Here is a 13,641-nt window from a genome sequence, read left to right on the forward strand (position 1 = left end):
GTGATGGCCCCGAAGCAGGAAAGACCGGGGAACATTCCAGGAACTGAAGGGAGGCCCAAGTGGCAGAAGGGTGAGCTGGGGGGAGGGGAGTGAGCGGTGAGGCTGCAGGGGCCGCACCTGTGACTCTGTACGTGACTTCAGATCAGCCTCATAGATGCAAGGAGTGTGGGAAAGATGATTGCCGATGTCCAGGTGGGAGATGAGGGGCCGAGGAAATCACCCCTGCATCGTGGCGTGGCTAGCCCACAAGGCATAGCAAGGCTCGCCTCATTTAAGCTGGGATTGAAGAAAGGGGCATCAAATGGGGTGGGCATTTCAGGCAGAGAGGTCAGCCGGAGCAAAGGCTCAGGGGCGAGAGCACGCAGGCAGGTGTGGGGCACCGGAGAGTCCATCTGCAGCCAGGGAGAGAAGACCCTTACCAGCCATGCTCAGCTGGGTGGGCGGGGTTGGGTAGAAGCACCGATGGCCCAATCCCCAGCCCAGGAGGGTCCCCCGTACCCACAGCCTGCTTGGCCCCACTCTGGGAAGTCTCCACATGTAGGATGTTGACTTACTCCTGAGACTGGGCTGGCTTTGAAATGCCTGGCATTTCAAAGGGTGGGGTCTTCAAAGAGAAACAGACTACGTGCTGGGAAGAAACAGACTCTGTGCTGGGACACTTGGGATGTCATCGACTTGCTTTGTGACCTTGGCAGGTTGTTCACTTTCTCTGAGCCTTAGTTTCCCCATAAGCTCTGTGCCTTCAAAAATGGAGAATATCCAGTTCGGGTGACTTTCAGGGGAGCGTGGCTGGGAGGTGGGGAGCTGTCTTGGCGCTGGGTGGAGAACCCCCTCCCTGGTGCCGGCCCTGAACCAGCCCATGTGGGACCCGTCTCCCATTGGTGTCTGATTGACATGGCTGCTGGGGCCGAGTTTCTCCATGGCAACTAACTCACAGTGTGACAACAGTGGCTTCAGCATTTTGATGCTTAGACTTTTATTTAAAACGATTTTGCAGTTCATCAGGGCTCAATGTTGCCACCTGAAGATGGCAGCTTGTTCTGGGAGATGTCTGTGAGTGGCACGAGGGTCAGCTCCATCCCTCGGGGCCCTACGCACCTGCTTTTCCTGCAAGGAGCTGTGGATCCTTCCTGCTCATCTCCCTGCTGGCTTCTCCTCCCTCAGCCCCCTCGGCCGCCTCTGTCCTCTCCTCCCTAACCTCGCCTCTCTCTCTGCAGTAACTGGCGTCTCCCGCTCCTCCTCATTGGTGGCCCTGCCTTCCCTTCCCTTTTTTTTCTGCTCATCTCCTTCTTTTCTTCTCTCCACTCTCCCCGGATCCCAGGCTGTCCCCTTCTGCCCCGTCTTCCACCTCTCTGCACGCCCAGAGGACCTCCTGTCTCCGCAGCCTCGCTCCATCTCGCCTCTCCCAGAGCCTCTCTACCTCTACGCACAGGACCACCCCAGCAGCTGCCGGGGCCGCTTTAGTTCTGGTTTGCCAACCCCTGACTTCTTGTCTGCTCCATGCAGCCGCCCTGGACAAGGATCTCTGCGTGTTTCCTTGACTCCAGGCAGTGGGAAGCGAAGCCATCCTTTTTCTCTCTCCCAGGAACCGGCTCAACCCAGCCGGTGCTCTGTGTCTGGGGCCAGGCCATGGGTGTCCCGGTTTCTGAGCATCCCTTGAAGGGCCACTTCCCTGCCCTCTGTTCTCTGGCCCAGGCTGAGCCTCAACCTGACCTTGGCCTCTGTCCTCTGCTCAGGCAGGGCCCTGCCTGCTGCTGCTCCCATGGTTCCAACTCTACTTGTTGTGGAGTCAGCGCCAGCTCCGGCCCCACTCTGCACCAGAGCCTTTGAAGCTCCCTGAGTTTCCCCGTGAGCCCCTCAGATAACTCCTTGGCTACCATGGACGTCCAGTCCAGTGGTTCCTCCACGTGGGTGTCCACAGCTGACCCTGTCTGTGTCTTCCTGCAGAGACCAGCATGCTGCCTGGGCATGGCATAGCCTCATCGCCACCTGGGTATCCTTCTGTCCCTGAGAGTGCCTAGGAATGTGCCTCCTCTTCTGCCTGTAACTCCCGTTGTGACCCCCACACCCCTGCCCACCCCGACTGATACAGAAATGGCCAGAGGAACAAGAAACCAATGGATATTTAACCTGGCAGGCTCCCCATTGCTGGGTGTCAGCACCGAACAGGCCTTTGCAACATTATGCCCTCCTCCTCCTCAATGCACTGATGGGGAAACCGAGGCCAGAGCATGGAAAGGACTTCCCAAGATCACATATCAAGGTGAAAGTGGAGGGGCTGGAACCCAGGAGTTTAGTGTCCAGGTCAGGCCTTTTCCTTTGACTTGTCACTGACATTGGGGTCTTCCTCCCTCCCTCGTGGCCATCAGTGCCAGCCCATTGGCCCAGCACCAGATGTTTCTGGAGGGATGAGAGGTCGTCAGAGCTTATGGTCAGGGAACAGAGGGGAGACTGTTAGGTCCTGGGGGCTCTGGTTGTATATGTAAGGTGTGGGCAGGGCTAGGGAACAGTCCGGCAGGAGTATGGCACTCTTGGGGTCCATAACAACTCCTGGGCAGGATGCCAGCTCCGTGGACAGAGGCAGCAGGCCTGGGGCTCTGGGGCGGCTGGTGCCTCTGAATGGATGCTGCGGGGCGGGCTCTGGGGTCCAGGCTCCCAGATTCAAGAGAAGTGCCACTCCCTCTCCTGTCCATACAGTCAAAGGCTATCTGGGGGCCACCTCCCAGCTCTGCTGAGGTTGGAAAGTACAGAGTAAGGGAGAAACCCAGGTGGCCAAGAGGAGATGAGTCCTCAAACTCAGACCAAGCCAGAGCTGGGAGGCCCCTCGAGGACTTTGAGTCAAACATCCCTGGCCCATTTTACAAGCTGGGAAACTGAGTCCTGGGAAATTTTTTCAGGACCACACAAAGAGGCAGAGCAGGAGCTAGAATTCAGCCTCATTCTTTCACTCTTTCAACAAGTATTCATTGAGCGTCTGCTCATTAAGTGCCAGGCGCTATTCCAGGTGCAGGGAGCCCAGAGGAGCAAGCAGGCTCTGTCCCAGCCTCAGAGAGCTTACAGCTTAGTGGCAGTAGGTGGGGAGTGGGAAGACGAGCAAATACAACCATGTGCAAGCAAATAAATTATACTGAGAATTACCATAAACAAAATAACATAAAGGAACAGACACTTCACCTAAGAAGATATATGAATAGCAAATAAGCACATGAAAAGATGCCCTGCATCATTAGTCATTAGAGAAATGCAAATCAAAGCTGTAATAACATACCCCTACATACCTATTAGAATGGCTAATTAGAATGGCTAATTAGAATGGCTAATTAAAACTACTGCCCAGGATGTGGAGAAATTGGGACTTACAAACTCTGCTGCTGGGAACATACAATGGTCCGACCATTTTGGAAAATAGGTTGCAGCTGCTTAAAAAGTTCATCCTGCTTAACACCATGTGACCCAGCCCTCCTGCTGCTGGACATCACCCCGAGAAAAAGAAAGCACATGTCTGTCTACAGACTTGCCCAGGAAGGTTCCTAGGACTTTGTTTATCATAGCCCCAAACTGAAAATACCCCAAATGTACATCAACAAGTGAGTGAATAAATGAACTGTGGTACAAGAAGAAGGAATGAACTACTGATAATATGCAACAACGTGGATGAATCTCAAAATAATCCTGCTACGTGAAGTAAGTCCGACTGAAGCAGAGCGCGTCCTGGATGGTTCCATGTACATGCACCTCTAGAAAGTGCGGACTGTTGTGTAGTGCCAGGAGCAGATTAGTGGCCACCTGGGGATGGGGGGGATGGGAAGGAGGCGTAAACAGGGCAGGAGAAAACTGCCGGGGAGGTGGGCATATGTTCACCATCTTGATTGCGGTGATGGTGTTACGGGCACGTACATGTGTCACAATGTATCCAACTGTGCATTTTAAATATGCATAGTTGATAAATGTCAATTGTACCTCAGTAATGCTGTTTAAAAAATGGAGACTCCCCCATATAACATAAAGCGATGTGAGAAAGTGACTGGGTGTCTGGAGGAGGGTCCCAGAGGGTGTGGCCCTGAGCTGAGAGCTGAATATTGACAAGTGAGCCACATGCTGGTCTGGGGGAAGAGCATTCTGGACAGTGGGAACAGCCAGTGCAAAGCGTTTATGTGAGGCATGAGCTTGGTGTCTTTGAGCAACAGCAGGGAAGGCCCGTGTGGCCAGGGTGAGGCAGGGAGGTGCCGGCTCAGTGCTGCGGGTCCATGGCCCCCACAGGCAGAGGGAGGAGACTCGACCCAGTTGCCTGTGTAGTGGGAGGCAGTTGCTATCCTCTGCACTTGCTTTCCTGTCCAGGCTTGGTGTTGGCCCTGGGTACCCCTGTTCCTGTCCCAGAGGCCAGAGACACAGAACTCAGGATCTCTCGTGTAGGGTGGACCCTCAGAGTGGAGCCATGCCTGGACCTGGAGTGGCTGAGCCCCTTGTTGTGGGGCATGAAGATTGCTCGGTGACAGGTGGTCTGGCCAGTAGCCATGGGTAACAAGGGCTTGGTGGGCCAAGGAGGGAAGGCTGAGCTATTAGGACAGCCCAGATTTCATAGTGTTCCTGGCCATCAAATGCTAAGTTCTAGAGGGAAATGACAATGCCTTTTGGAGTCTCCATCCCTGAAAGGATGCGAATTTGGAGCAAGAGCGGCCCCAACTGTGGTGTCAGATGAGTTTATTTGGGTTGTGGTTGGATATGTCAAGCCTAGGTCACTTTGTGGTCTGTTTCTTTTCTTTTCTTTCTTTCTTTTTTATTTTTTTTGAGACAAAGTCTGGCTCTGTCACCCTGGGTAGAGTGCAGTGGCACCATCATAGCTCACTGCAACCTCAAACTTCTGAGCTCAAGCGATCCTCCTGCCTCAGCCTCCCAGGTAGCTGGGACTACATGTGCATGCTACCACGCCAGGGTAATTTTTTCTATATTTGGTAGAGATGGGGTCTTGATCTTGCTCAGGCTGATCTCAAATTCCTGAGCTCAAGCGATCCTCCTGCCTTGGCCTCCCAAAGTGCTAGGATTATGGGCATGAGCCTCCGTGCCCAGCCAATGGTCTGTTTCTATAGCAAAATGTATGTCTTCATTGAGAACATATTAGCTGCATCCTTACCCTTGACCTTGCACTTAGAAGCCAAGAACACTCCAATTAAAGCAGTCGTGAAAGTCACCAGACATCCAGGTGCGGACAAAGGTGCTTACATGCACTTAACTGCGAGGAGGTGGTCTTAGTGCAAGTGTCTTGGACGAGCAGGCAGGAGATCCGAATTCTCGGCCCAGCCTCCCACTGAGGTTCTGTGTGACTGTGGCCAGGTGCACAGCTTTGCGTCTGTGAAATGATGATGTGGGACTTCCCCTTGAAGGCTCTTTTCTAAACGTTCGGCCTCACAAGACCCTGTTGGCTATAGTGTCCAGGCCATTCCGTCACTTTGATGGGAAATATTTGTTTTCTTTTGGTTTTCCTCCTGGCATCTAAATAGCAAGCCCCCTCCATGAATGCGCACAGGCAGGACAGGCCCCGGCAGCTGTAGGGAGGAAGATGTTGGCAGGGGATGGGGTAAGTGTGGTGGTGGTACTGGAGCCGGGGTTTATTTTCAGGACACATCTGGCCCTGGGTAGCTTGACTGATAGCAGAGCATGGGACTCTGCCCCCATCAGGGACAGGGAACCCTCAGGGCTGGAGGCTGGAGGTGTGCGCCTTTCCCCCATCTGCTGTGTCCTGGGTTGCTTGCCCTTTCAGCGCCCAGCCCGGCTGGTCCTCCACAGGAGGCAGGGGCCTGAGCTGCTGGGCTCTAACTCCCTGATCTTCCAGAGCAACCAGGACAGGAAGGTAGTGCAGGGCCACATAACCGCATTTTACAGACAAAGGCTCTGCGGCAGGGCCGGGTCTTGCAGAGAGTGAGGGATGGGTCTTCTCTGGATCTGGGCTTTTGCTGTAATCACGCAGCCTCTTGGGGCTTTCCAGCCCTGAGGAGAGAGAAGAGCAAATAGAAGAAAGCAATATGAATCCTCTGGGATCGGAGGACTCAGGTTTTCCTCAAGTTCGTGCCACCGACTGGCTGCTGTCTGATCTCAGGCAAGTCTTGAGTCTCTGAACCTCATGTTCCTCATCTGTAGCATGGTAGGGGGAGCATTGCTTGTCTCATGGATGGAGCGGAGGGATGTCACTGTGGGCAGGTGGATGCTTGTTCCTGGGCAAAGGAGCCATCACAGAAGCAAACCACAGGGTTTCAGGGACCCCGCTCCCCCTCTGTCTTTCCCCCATTGGGGGAGGGGAAGTGGAGAAGAGAATGCCGTGGAATCAGCCCCAAAGGCTCTGGGGACAGGCTGAGTGGGGACTGCCATCTGTGGTGAAGAGAGAGTGGCGGTGATGGCCTTGGCGGGGCATGGGGGCACGTGATAAACAGCGCAAGGTGAGGAGTAGCAATCTGTACCCCAGAGGCCCCAGCAATGCACATCCAGGTCCTTGGAAAGAAGGAGTCGTGGGACTGCCAATGGATGGTGTTGCAGGGGCTGTCTGGGGAGGGCAACCAAGCCCTGGGCCCACGAGCTGGAGGCAAAGCCTTGCTGGCACGGGACAAGGAGACTCCCTGCTCCAGAGTCCTGTGGATCCAGGGGAAATAGAGGCCCCAGGGGAGAAAGACTTTCCTATCGCATTGGAGGTTGTGCTTAAAGGGAGTGTTCAGGCTTTGGCCAGGGTCAGAGTCAATCTGGAGTCGAGGCCAGGGTTGTGGTGACAGTGGGCGAGGCTCAGCATGGCACTTAGTCTGGGCTGGGTCGGGGCTCAGTGAAGGTGAAGGAGATGCCAGAACCGTGTCTGCACCAGAGGTCACCAGGGAGGAGAATTCGCATGCTGGGGACAGTCACCAGAAGACGAAAAGCAAAATCAATAACCAGGACATTTATCCAAACAAAGCCCTTTGTGGTCTCCGTGGGTCCTGTTGGGAGGACCCACATGCTGCGGGAGAGGATGCAGAGAGGAGACACGGGGCTGACACGCAGCGCCCCTCTCGTCTGAATGACTCCAAAAGGGGCTATTTCAGCTGATGCTTCCGTGTGTGTGTGTGTGTGTGTGTGTGTGTGTGTGTGTGTGTTTTCTCTCAGGGGACAAGCCCATTGTTGCCAGAGAGCAGATGTGAAGGCCGAGTGTGGAGAGCAGGGGCGGGAGGAGGTCCAGAGAGGGAGAGAAATCATGTCTGGAAGATGGGGGCAGAGCAGCCACAGAGACAGGGAAGGTACGAGAAGGCAGAGAAGGAGAGCGGTTCACGCATGCACACACGCACACACACGCACGAGTAAGAGAGAGGGAGAAGGTGGGAGAGAGACGGTGACTCAGGGGAGGGAGGACACTAGGGGAGCAGGGAGGACCTGCGGGAGGGGGTGTGGGGACGTCCCGAGGAGCAGAGAGCCAGGGAAGGAAAGAGAAGCCCTCAGACAGGGGGAGAGGTTGAGAAAGAGGCATATCCAGACAGAGAAAATGAGACCCAGAGAGGAGAGATACCAGGATGAGGAGGGAGAGCGGGATGGACGGGGTGGAGATAGGCAGACACACGTAGAAAGGGACCCAGATCCAGGCAGGACAGGGCCAGACGCACAGCGTGAGAGACGCATGGTGAGTCTGTGAAAGATATATTTGATGGAAAAACAGACAAAAGACCGAGAGACAAAGATGGAGCAGGGTTAACCCATAATTGGGAGAAGAGGAAAGAGGCTGGGCGCACAGCGGTTAGGCGCACGCAGTCCTCCAGAGCCCAGGGTTCAGATAGCCTCCCACGGCCGCGGGAGAGGACCCACTGCAGAACGAACGGGAGCCAGGATGTGCTGAGCACCTGCGTATAGCTGGCACTGGACCAGAACCCCGGCTCTCTCCTCCTACCGTGTCAGAGTTACTCCTATTGTGTTTTCTACAAAGCCGGATTCCTGCAGGGAAGAGGTCACATCTCATACTGCACACAGTAGGTATTCAGGAATCTACTCACTGCAGAAGCAATGTTAGAATGAACAAATGGATAACTGCACGCTTGGGTAACTCAGCCAGGAGCCAAAGAACTCAAGCTGGCTACAGGCTGATCCTGACCACCCTACTCTGTTTCTTCTCTCTCTCTCTCTCTCTCTCTTTTTTTTTTTTTGAGACAGAGTCTTGCTGTGTCATCCTGGGTAGAGTGCAGTTGCATCATCATAGCTCACTTCAACCTCAAACTCCTGGGCTCAAGCGATCTTCTTGCCTCAGCCTGGTGCCTGCCATAATGCCTGGCTAATTTTTCTATTTTAGGTAGAGACGGGGTCTTGCTCTTGCTCAGGCTGGTCTTGAACTCCTGAGCTCAAGCGATCCTCCCACCATGGTCTCCCAGAGTGTTAGGATTACAGGCATGAGCCACCGCGCACAGCTGACCACCCTACTCTGGAGGTGGGTAGAATGTCGTAGGGGCAAACAACAGCACAACTGGGACCGAGAGTGCGTGTGGGAGCACAACACCACATGCCACCACCATTTGATAGTATCTCAGTCTGTGCTCTTACTGTGTGCCAGGAGCTCCTGTAAACGCTTTACCCACGTCATCCCATATAACCCTCATAGCAATCCCATGACATAGGCACTGCTGTGCTATCATTTCATAGAGGAGAAGACTGAAGCTCATAAAGGTGAAGCTCCTTGTCTAAGGTCATAGGGCTAACAGATGGCGAGTTCAGGATTGAGAATAGTCAACCTAACATCAGAATTGAGCTCTTAACCTCTTTACGATTCAGCTTCCCTAAGAATAGTGCCACCTATATTTGTCTATAGCATCTTGGCTTGTGTAGTTTTTAAAAATTTACTGTGTATTTGTTCCCACAGCAGCTTGCTAGAAAAATCTATAGAGCCAGAGTTGTTACTAACATTTAAGAGGTAAGAAAACAGGCACGGTGTTTGAGAGATGTTTCTAAAAGCACAAAGCTCCCATATAGCAGAATCTACACTGGAACTTGGTCAGAGCCCTGTCCAATCCATAATGCTGCTTATGGGTGTAAACCTTTCCCCAGATGGAACATGCCGGGTTCAGGAAATTGTCTGGGTGTGTGTGGTGCCTGGCTGCAGTGTTAGGCAGCTAGCCAATACAGGAGGCCCAGGGTAGGCTATCCAGGTGGCAGGATTTCAGGACTCTTGAAATCCTATATCTGGGTTTGAATCCTGGCTCTAGTCAGCGACCTGGGGCAAGGATTACTCAGTTACTCTGTGACTCAGTTTCTCTGTTTATAAAATGGAGATAATAATAATTGTACCTTTTTAGTATTGTTATGACAATTAAGTGAGTTAATATTTGTAAAGCACTTATAACAATCTCAGTGTGTAGTAAGGATTTGATAAGTGTTATTAAATAAATCAAATAGATAAATAAAATAAGGCAGGAGAAGGTGTCCTAGCCAGAAATGGGGTCTGGATAACTGAGCGGCAGAGTGAATCAGAACTCTGGACAGCTCCCAAAGCTTCAGAGCCACCATATTGGTTCCACCTGCTAGGTAAAGTCCTTTGGTGGTGAAATGGGTCTCAACCCTTTATTCTTAATTATCATGAGGTTGGGGAGTCTCCTCCACACCCTCAGGTGTCTGTACTGTGAGGGAGGGCACAAAGCTCGTCACCAGGAGGACCCATGTCTTTGGGGCAGGTTGTGGGGAAGAGACCAAGCATCCCTGTGGGTTTGTCCTTGAAGAAACATCCCTTTGCAGGATGAGGGACTGTACCAGATGTACTGGATGTGTGGGGCCCAGGGGCTTGTGTTCAGTGTGGTCAGGGAATGTGGCCCCACCGATGTCTCCCAGAGTAATCACTAAGCTCACACAGGGGAAGGGCAAGGATGGAGACAGGGTTGAGGGGAGGAGTGGGGGAGAATGGAGGCCTTAAGAACCTCATAAGGTTGAGATGGGGGCTGAGGGATGCATACAGCTCAAAGCTTGCTTAGAACTAGATGGCTTCTGCTCTCCCAGTTACTCCAGAGCTGCTTCCACCCCACTCAAATCCTGATCCACTCAAATCCTGATGGTGAGTTACTTTTCATGTGAAGAAATAATTTTAAGGGCTCCCACCTATGAGCCACTCCTATGCACCAAGACCTTTCACACATTGTCTCATTTAATCCTCACAACTCTGTGAGTTGGACATTGCCAGTCCTATTTTACAAATGGGAAAACCAAGGCTCAGAGGAGTCAATAACTTACCCAAAGAAAAACTGCTAGCAAGTGACAAGGTTTTGCTCTTTCTTCCCAAACACCCTGCCTCTCAAGAGATACTACTGTCAGTGCTAGGAATGGAGCCTTCTGTGGGTTTGCAGCCCCCTTGTTACTTTCTTTGGCTGTAACAAGTGGGGGCTCAGTAGGGTACAACCATTGTCTTCTTGCAATGGCAAGTTGCTGATGACTCAGACCTATCTATGACGACAGACACCTTCAGTAGCTGGAGTCTACCTCGACTCAGGAAGAAATAAGTGCTCCCTCAGACACAGCTCCTGTCAGGGCTACCTACCCTCAGCCCTACCTGCTCATGCCCATCTCTGCTTCTTCCACAGAGGATGTGGCTGAAGGGAAGAATGCCATCCTCATTGGGATGAGCCAGTGGAACTCAAATGACCTGGTGGAGCAGATGGAGACCATGGGGAAGCTGGAAGAGCACCCAGGTGAGGTTCTGCTTCTGTTCTGGCTGGGGTGTGCACAGATGTGAGTGGCAGGGTGGGCTGTAGGGTCGGCAACCAGGGCTGGGACTTAGGTCTTCTGTGAAGAGTCCCTCTGTCGGGGTACCTCCCTCACAGCATCCCTGAATTCTGTGACCTCAGGAGCTCTCTTGGGGACTTCTGTGGGGTTTTCTGTGGGAGAACAACTCCGGGGTACTTCGGCAGAGCTTCCTTTGTCTGTAGAATGGCTACCCTGGTGGCATGGATGATTAATGGCAGGTGGCTGGGGCCAAGCTCCTTGGACTGCCAGGACTGTGGGCTTGGGCTCTGCTGAATACGAAGGGTGGCAGCTGGAGGAGCCTCTGACCAGGGGCAGGAGCTGATGTCTAAGGGGAGAAGGACAGCAGTGAGTGCCAGGACTTCCTTTGCTTGAGTTGTTGAAAAAGGAGTATATGGCGGGGATTAATCCAGGAGGCTTTTTAAGGGGAGGAGGAGTCTAGACCAGGAGCTTGAACAACAGACAAAACAGGTTGAGCCTTTTCGGCACCCATTCATCTAGCTGTTTGGCTATTTTTCATGACCAACAGGAAGTTTATGAGCACCTACTGTGTATATAAGTGCATTGCAGGAGGGACCGAAGGTGATTCAATGAAGCCCTCTGCCTTGTGATATGTGACAGGATATAAGTCAAGACACAGGGCATCAACCTTAAGCTGAGGGTTGTCGGTCCGGAGGGGAGAGGCTGGGGAGGGGATGCAGGATGGGCTCCTGACAGTGAAGTGATGGGGCCAGGTTTTGAAAGGCAAGTGGATGATGTAGTTGAGGGGATCATAAAAGCTAAGCTGACATATGGGGAAACTGAGGATCAGAGAACCTCAGCTGAAGGCTGTGCCTGACTAATGTCATGCTGGAGTGAGAAGCAGAGCCAGGGCTGGGTCCCCGTCCAGGATGTGGGGTGCTGGCCTCTGTGCCTGTCATCCTCAAGTCAGCTCCTTCACCCCTCCCCTCCCACCCCACATGCCACTCCTCTACTTCATTTCTTCCTTCTCTCCTCTCCTCTGACCTCTCTTGGTCCTGTCATTCAGAGTCATGGTCTGGGCCAGAGTTGCTGAGTGGGCAAGGTCACCCTGTCAGGAGGCGCTCAGTGAGATGGCCCTGGCCCAGGCCATGAGGATGGCCACCTTGGTGGCAGCTCTCTTGGTGGCAGCTGTCTTGGCATTGGCTGTCTCACCCCTGGCATCTGCTCCTTCCATCCCCCACCCTTGCCTCCTTGGTTCAGAGCCCTCCCCCTGCCAAAGCACACATTCTGAGAAATGGGCAGGCCTGGGATGGTCGTTCCATGTCACAAATGTAGAACCTGGGCTCAGAGAAGCAGCATCTTGCCCCAGATCCTCCAAGTTAGTGTTGGCATCACTCAGGCCCAGGTGCCTGGTCTCCTGATTCCCAGTCCAGGGCTTCACCTCCCAGATTGGACTGGGGCTTGGCACCATTCTGGGCCCCCACAAAGTCAGGCCCAAGAAATTCAGAGTCTTACTGAGTCTGGTCCCCAAGGCCAGTCCAGGGACAATTTCCCAGTCTTCACAGCTGTGTTTGAAGATGAGTCTTTTGTCTGCTTTTTCCTTCACCCCAAGAATCCCAGAAGGGGTCCAGAGGGGTCATGGATTCTAGGTCCTGCCCCACAACAGCGCATGTTACTGTGAAAAGACAAACCCGGATTTATACTCGCCACCCATCTGGCCATCCCCTTCCCACCCCCTACCCCCACTTGTCTGCCAAAGAATGTGTGACTCAGACGCAGTGTGAGCTAAGGAGAGGGCGAGCGAGAGGCAGTGTGAGCTGGGAGGACAGGGGAGGGCAGGGAGAAGGAACCGTGCATATGTGGGTCCATGCGAGGAGCAGAAATTGCAGCTCTGGAGTCGGAGAGGTCTTGGTTTGAACCTCAGCCCTACCACTCCATGGCTTTGTGGCCAGGGAAAGTCACGTCCCTCTCTGAGCCTCACTTTCTTCATCTGCAGAGTGGAGGACTAGTACAAAAGCTGTGAGGATTAAATGAGATAATGCTTGCAAAGTGCATTCAATGGCAGGTAATTATGTAATGATGGGAGAAGGGGCGAAGAGTGAACGAGCTTGCATGACCGCAGCCCCAACCCAAGCTTCCTGCTGCTCATGCGCGGTTGAATTAGGGGCAGTGCTTGCCCGAGTCTGAGAGTCAATGCTATTTCCTCCCAGTGCAGAATGGGGGGCAGGAAGGCGAGAGGGAGAGTGGGAGAGGAAGAGGAAGCCAGCCAGATTTCCAGCAACTCAGTCCTATTCTCCTGCGCACTCACTGTGTAAATTCCCACAATGCAGTGGGACGCGCACATCCATTTCATTCATTCCAACAGTCATTTATGGAGCCACCACAGGGGTCCCACCCTGTGCTAGATGTGGGGGAAACACAGAGCAGCAGGATGGTACTGTCACCTGTTAGTGGGAGAGGCAGATCAGAGCCGCGGATCACTGTGCAGTAAGGCAGGCTCAGCGAGGGGCTCTGAGAGGCCCTGGGAATACCTTGGGGACAGGAGGCTCTGAACGCATTTCCTGGAAAAGGCTACAGTCAGAATTGGTGGTGTAGATAGGGTGTATATCCTTGTCTCCTTCGAATTCCCTGCCCTTGAACACAGAGCTCGCTCCAGGGCCCCCTCTCGTGGTTGACACCCTGGCCCATCACGCTGCCCCCGTGGGCGCTTCAGCCACTCTCAACGATAACCGTCTCCACCCAAGACCTTTGTCTTGTGCTCCAGACCCGTATTTCTGGTAGCCTCCTACTGACCACTACCCGAATGTCCTGAAGCCTCCTTAGGCTCCACAAATTCCCCCTGGAGCTGACCTTCTTCCTCTTAAACCCGAACTCTGTTTTGTATCCTGTCTTTTCTCTCCATACCCATTTACACCCTATGTTGCACTGGTATTCTCAGGCTACTCTCTCATCTCCAGTTCT

General features: G+C 53.3%; 1 protein-coding gene across 2 annotated transcripts in view; it reads left to right on the forward strand.

The window, feature by feature from the left end:
• The window catches only part of PITPNM3 (PITPNM family member 3), an 87,843-nt gene that overhangs the window by 16,489 nt on the left and 57,713 nt on the right, over positions 1-13,641 (forward strand). The window contains exon 3 of one of the 2 annotated variants that reach the window (XM_012652599.1): positions 10,560-10,667. The exons of the other annotated variant lie outside the window; for it this stretch is intronic. Within the exon in view, the coding sequence (XP_012508053.1) occupies positions 10,560-10,667 (108 nt within the window). The remainder of the gene's footprint in view (positions 1-10,559; positions 10,668-13,641) is intronic. 2 annotated transcript variants of the gene reach the window in all.

This window comes from Propithecus coquereli, unplaced genomic scaffold, assembly GCF_000956105.1.
Source record: "Propithecus coquereli isolate 6110/MARCELLA unplaced genomic scaffold, Pcoq_1.0 Scaffold390, whole genome shotgun sequence".
Classification (NCBI taxonomy): Eukaryota; Metazoa; Chordata; class Mammalia; order Primates; family Indriidae; genus Propithecus; species Propithecus coquereli.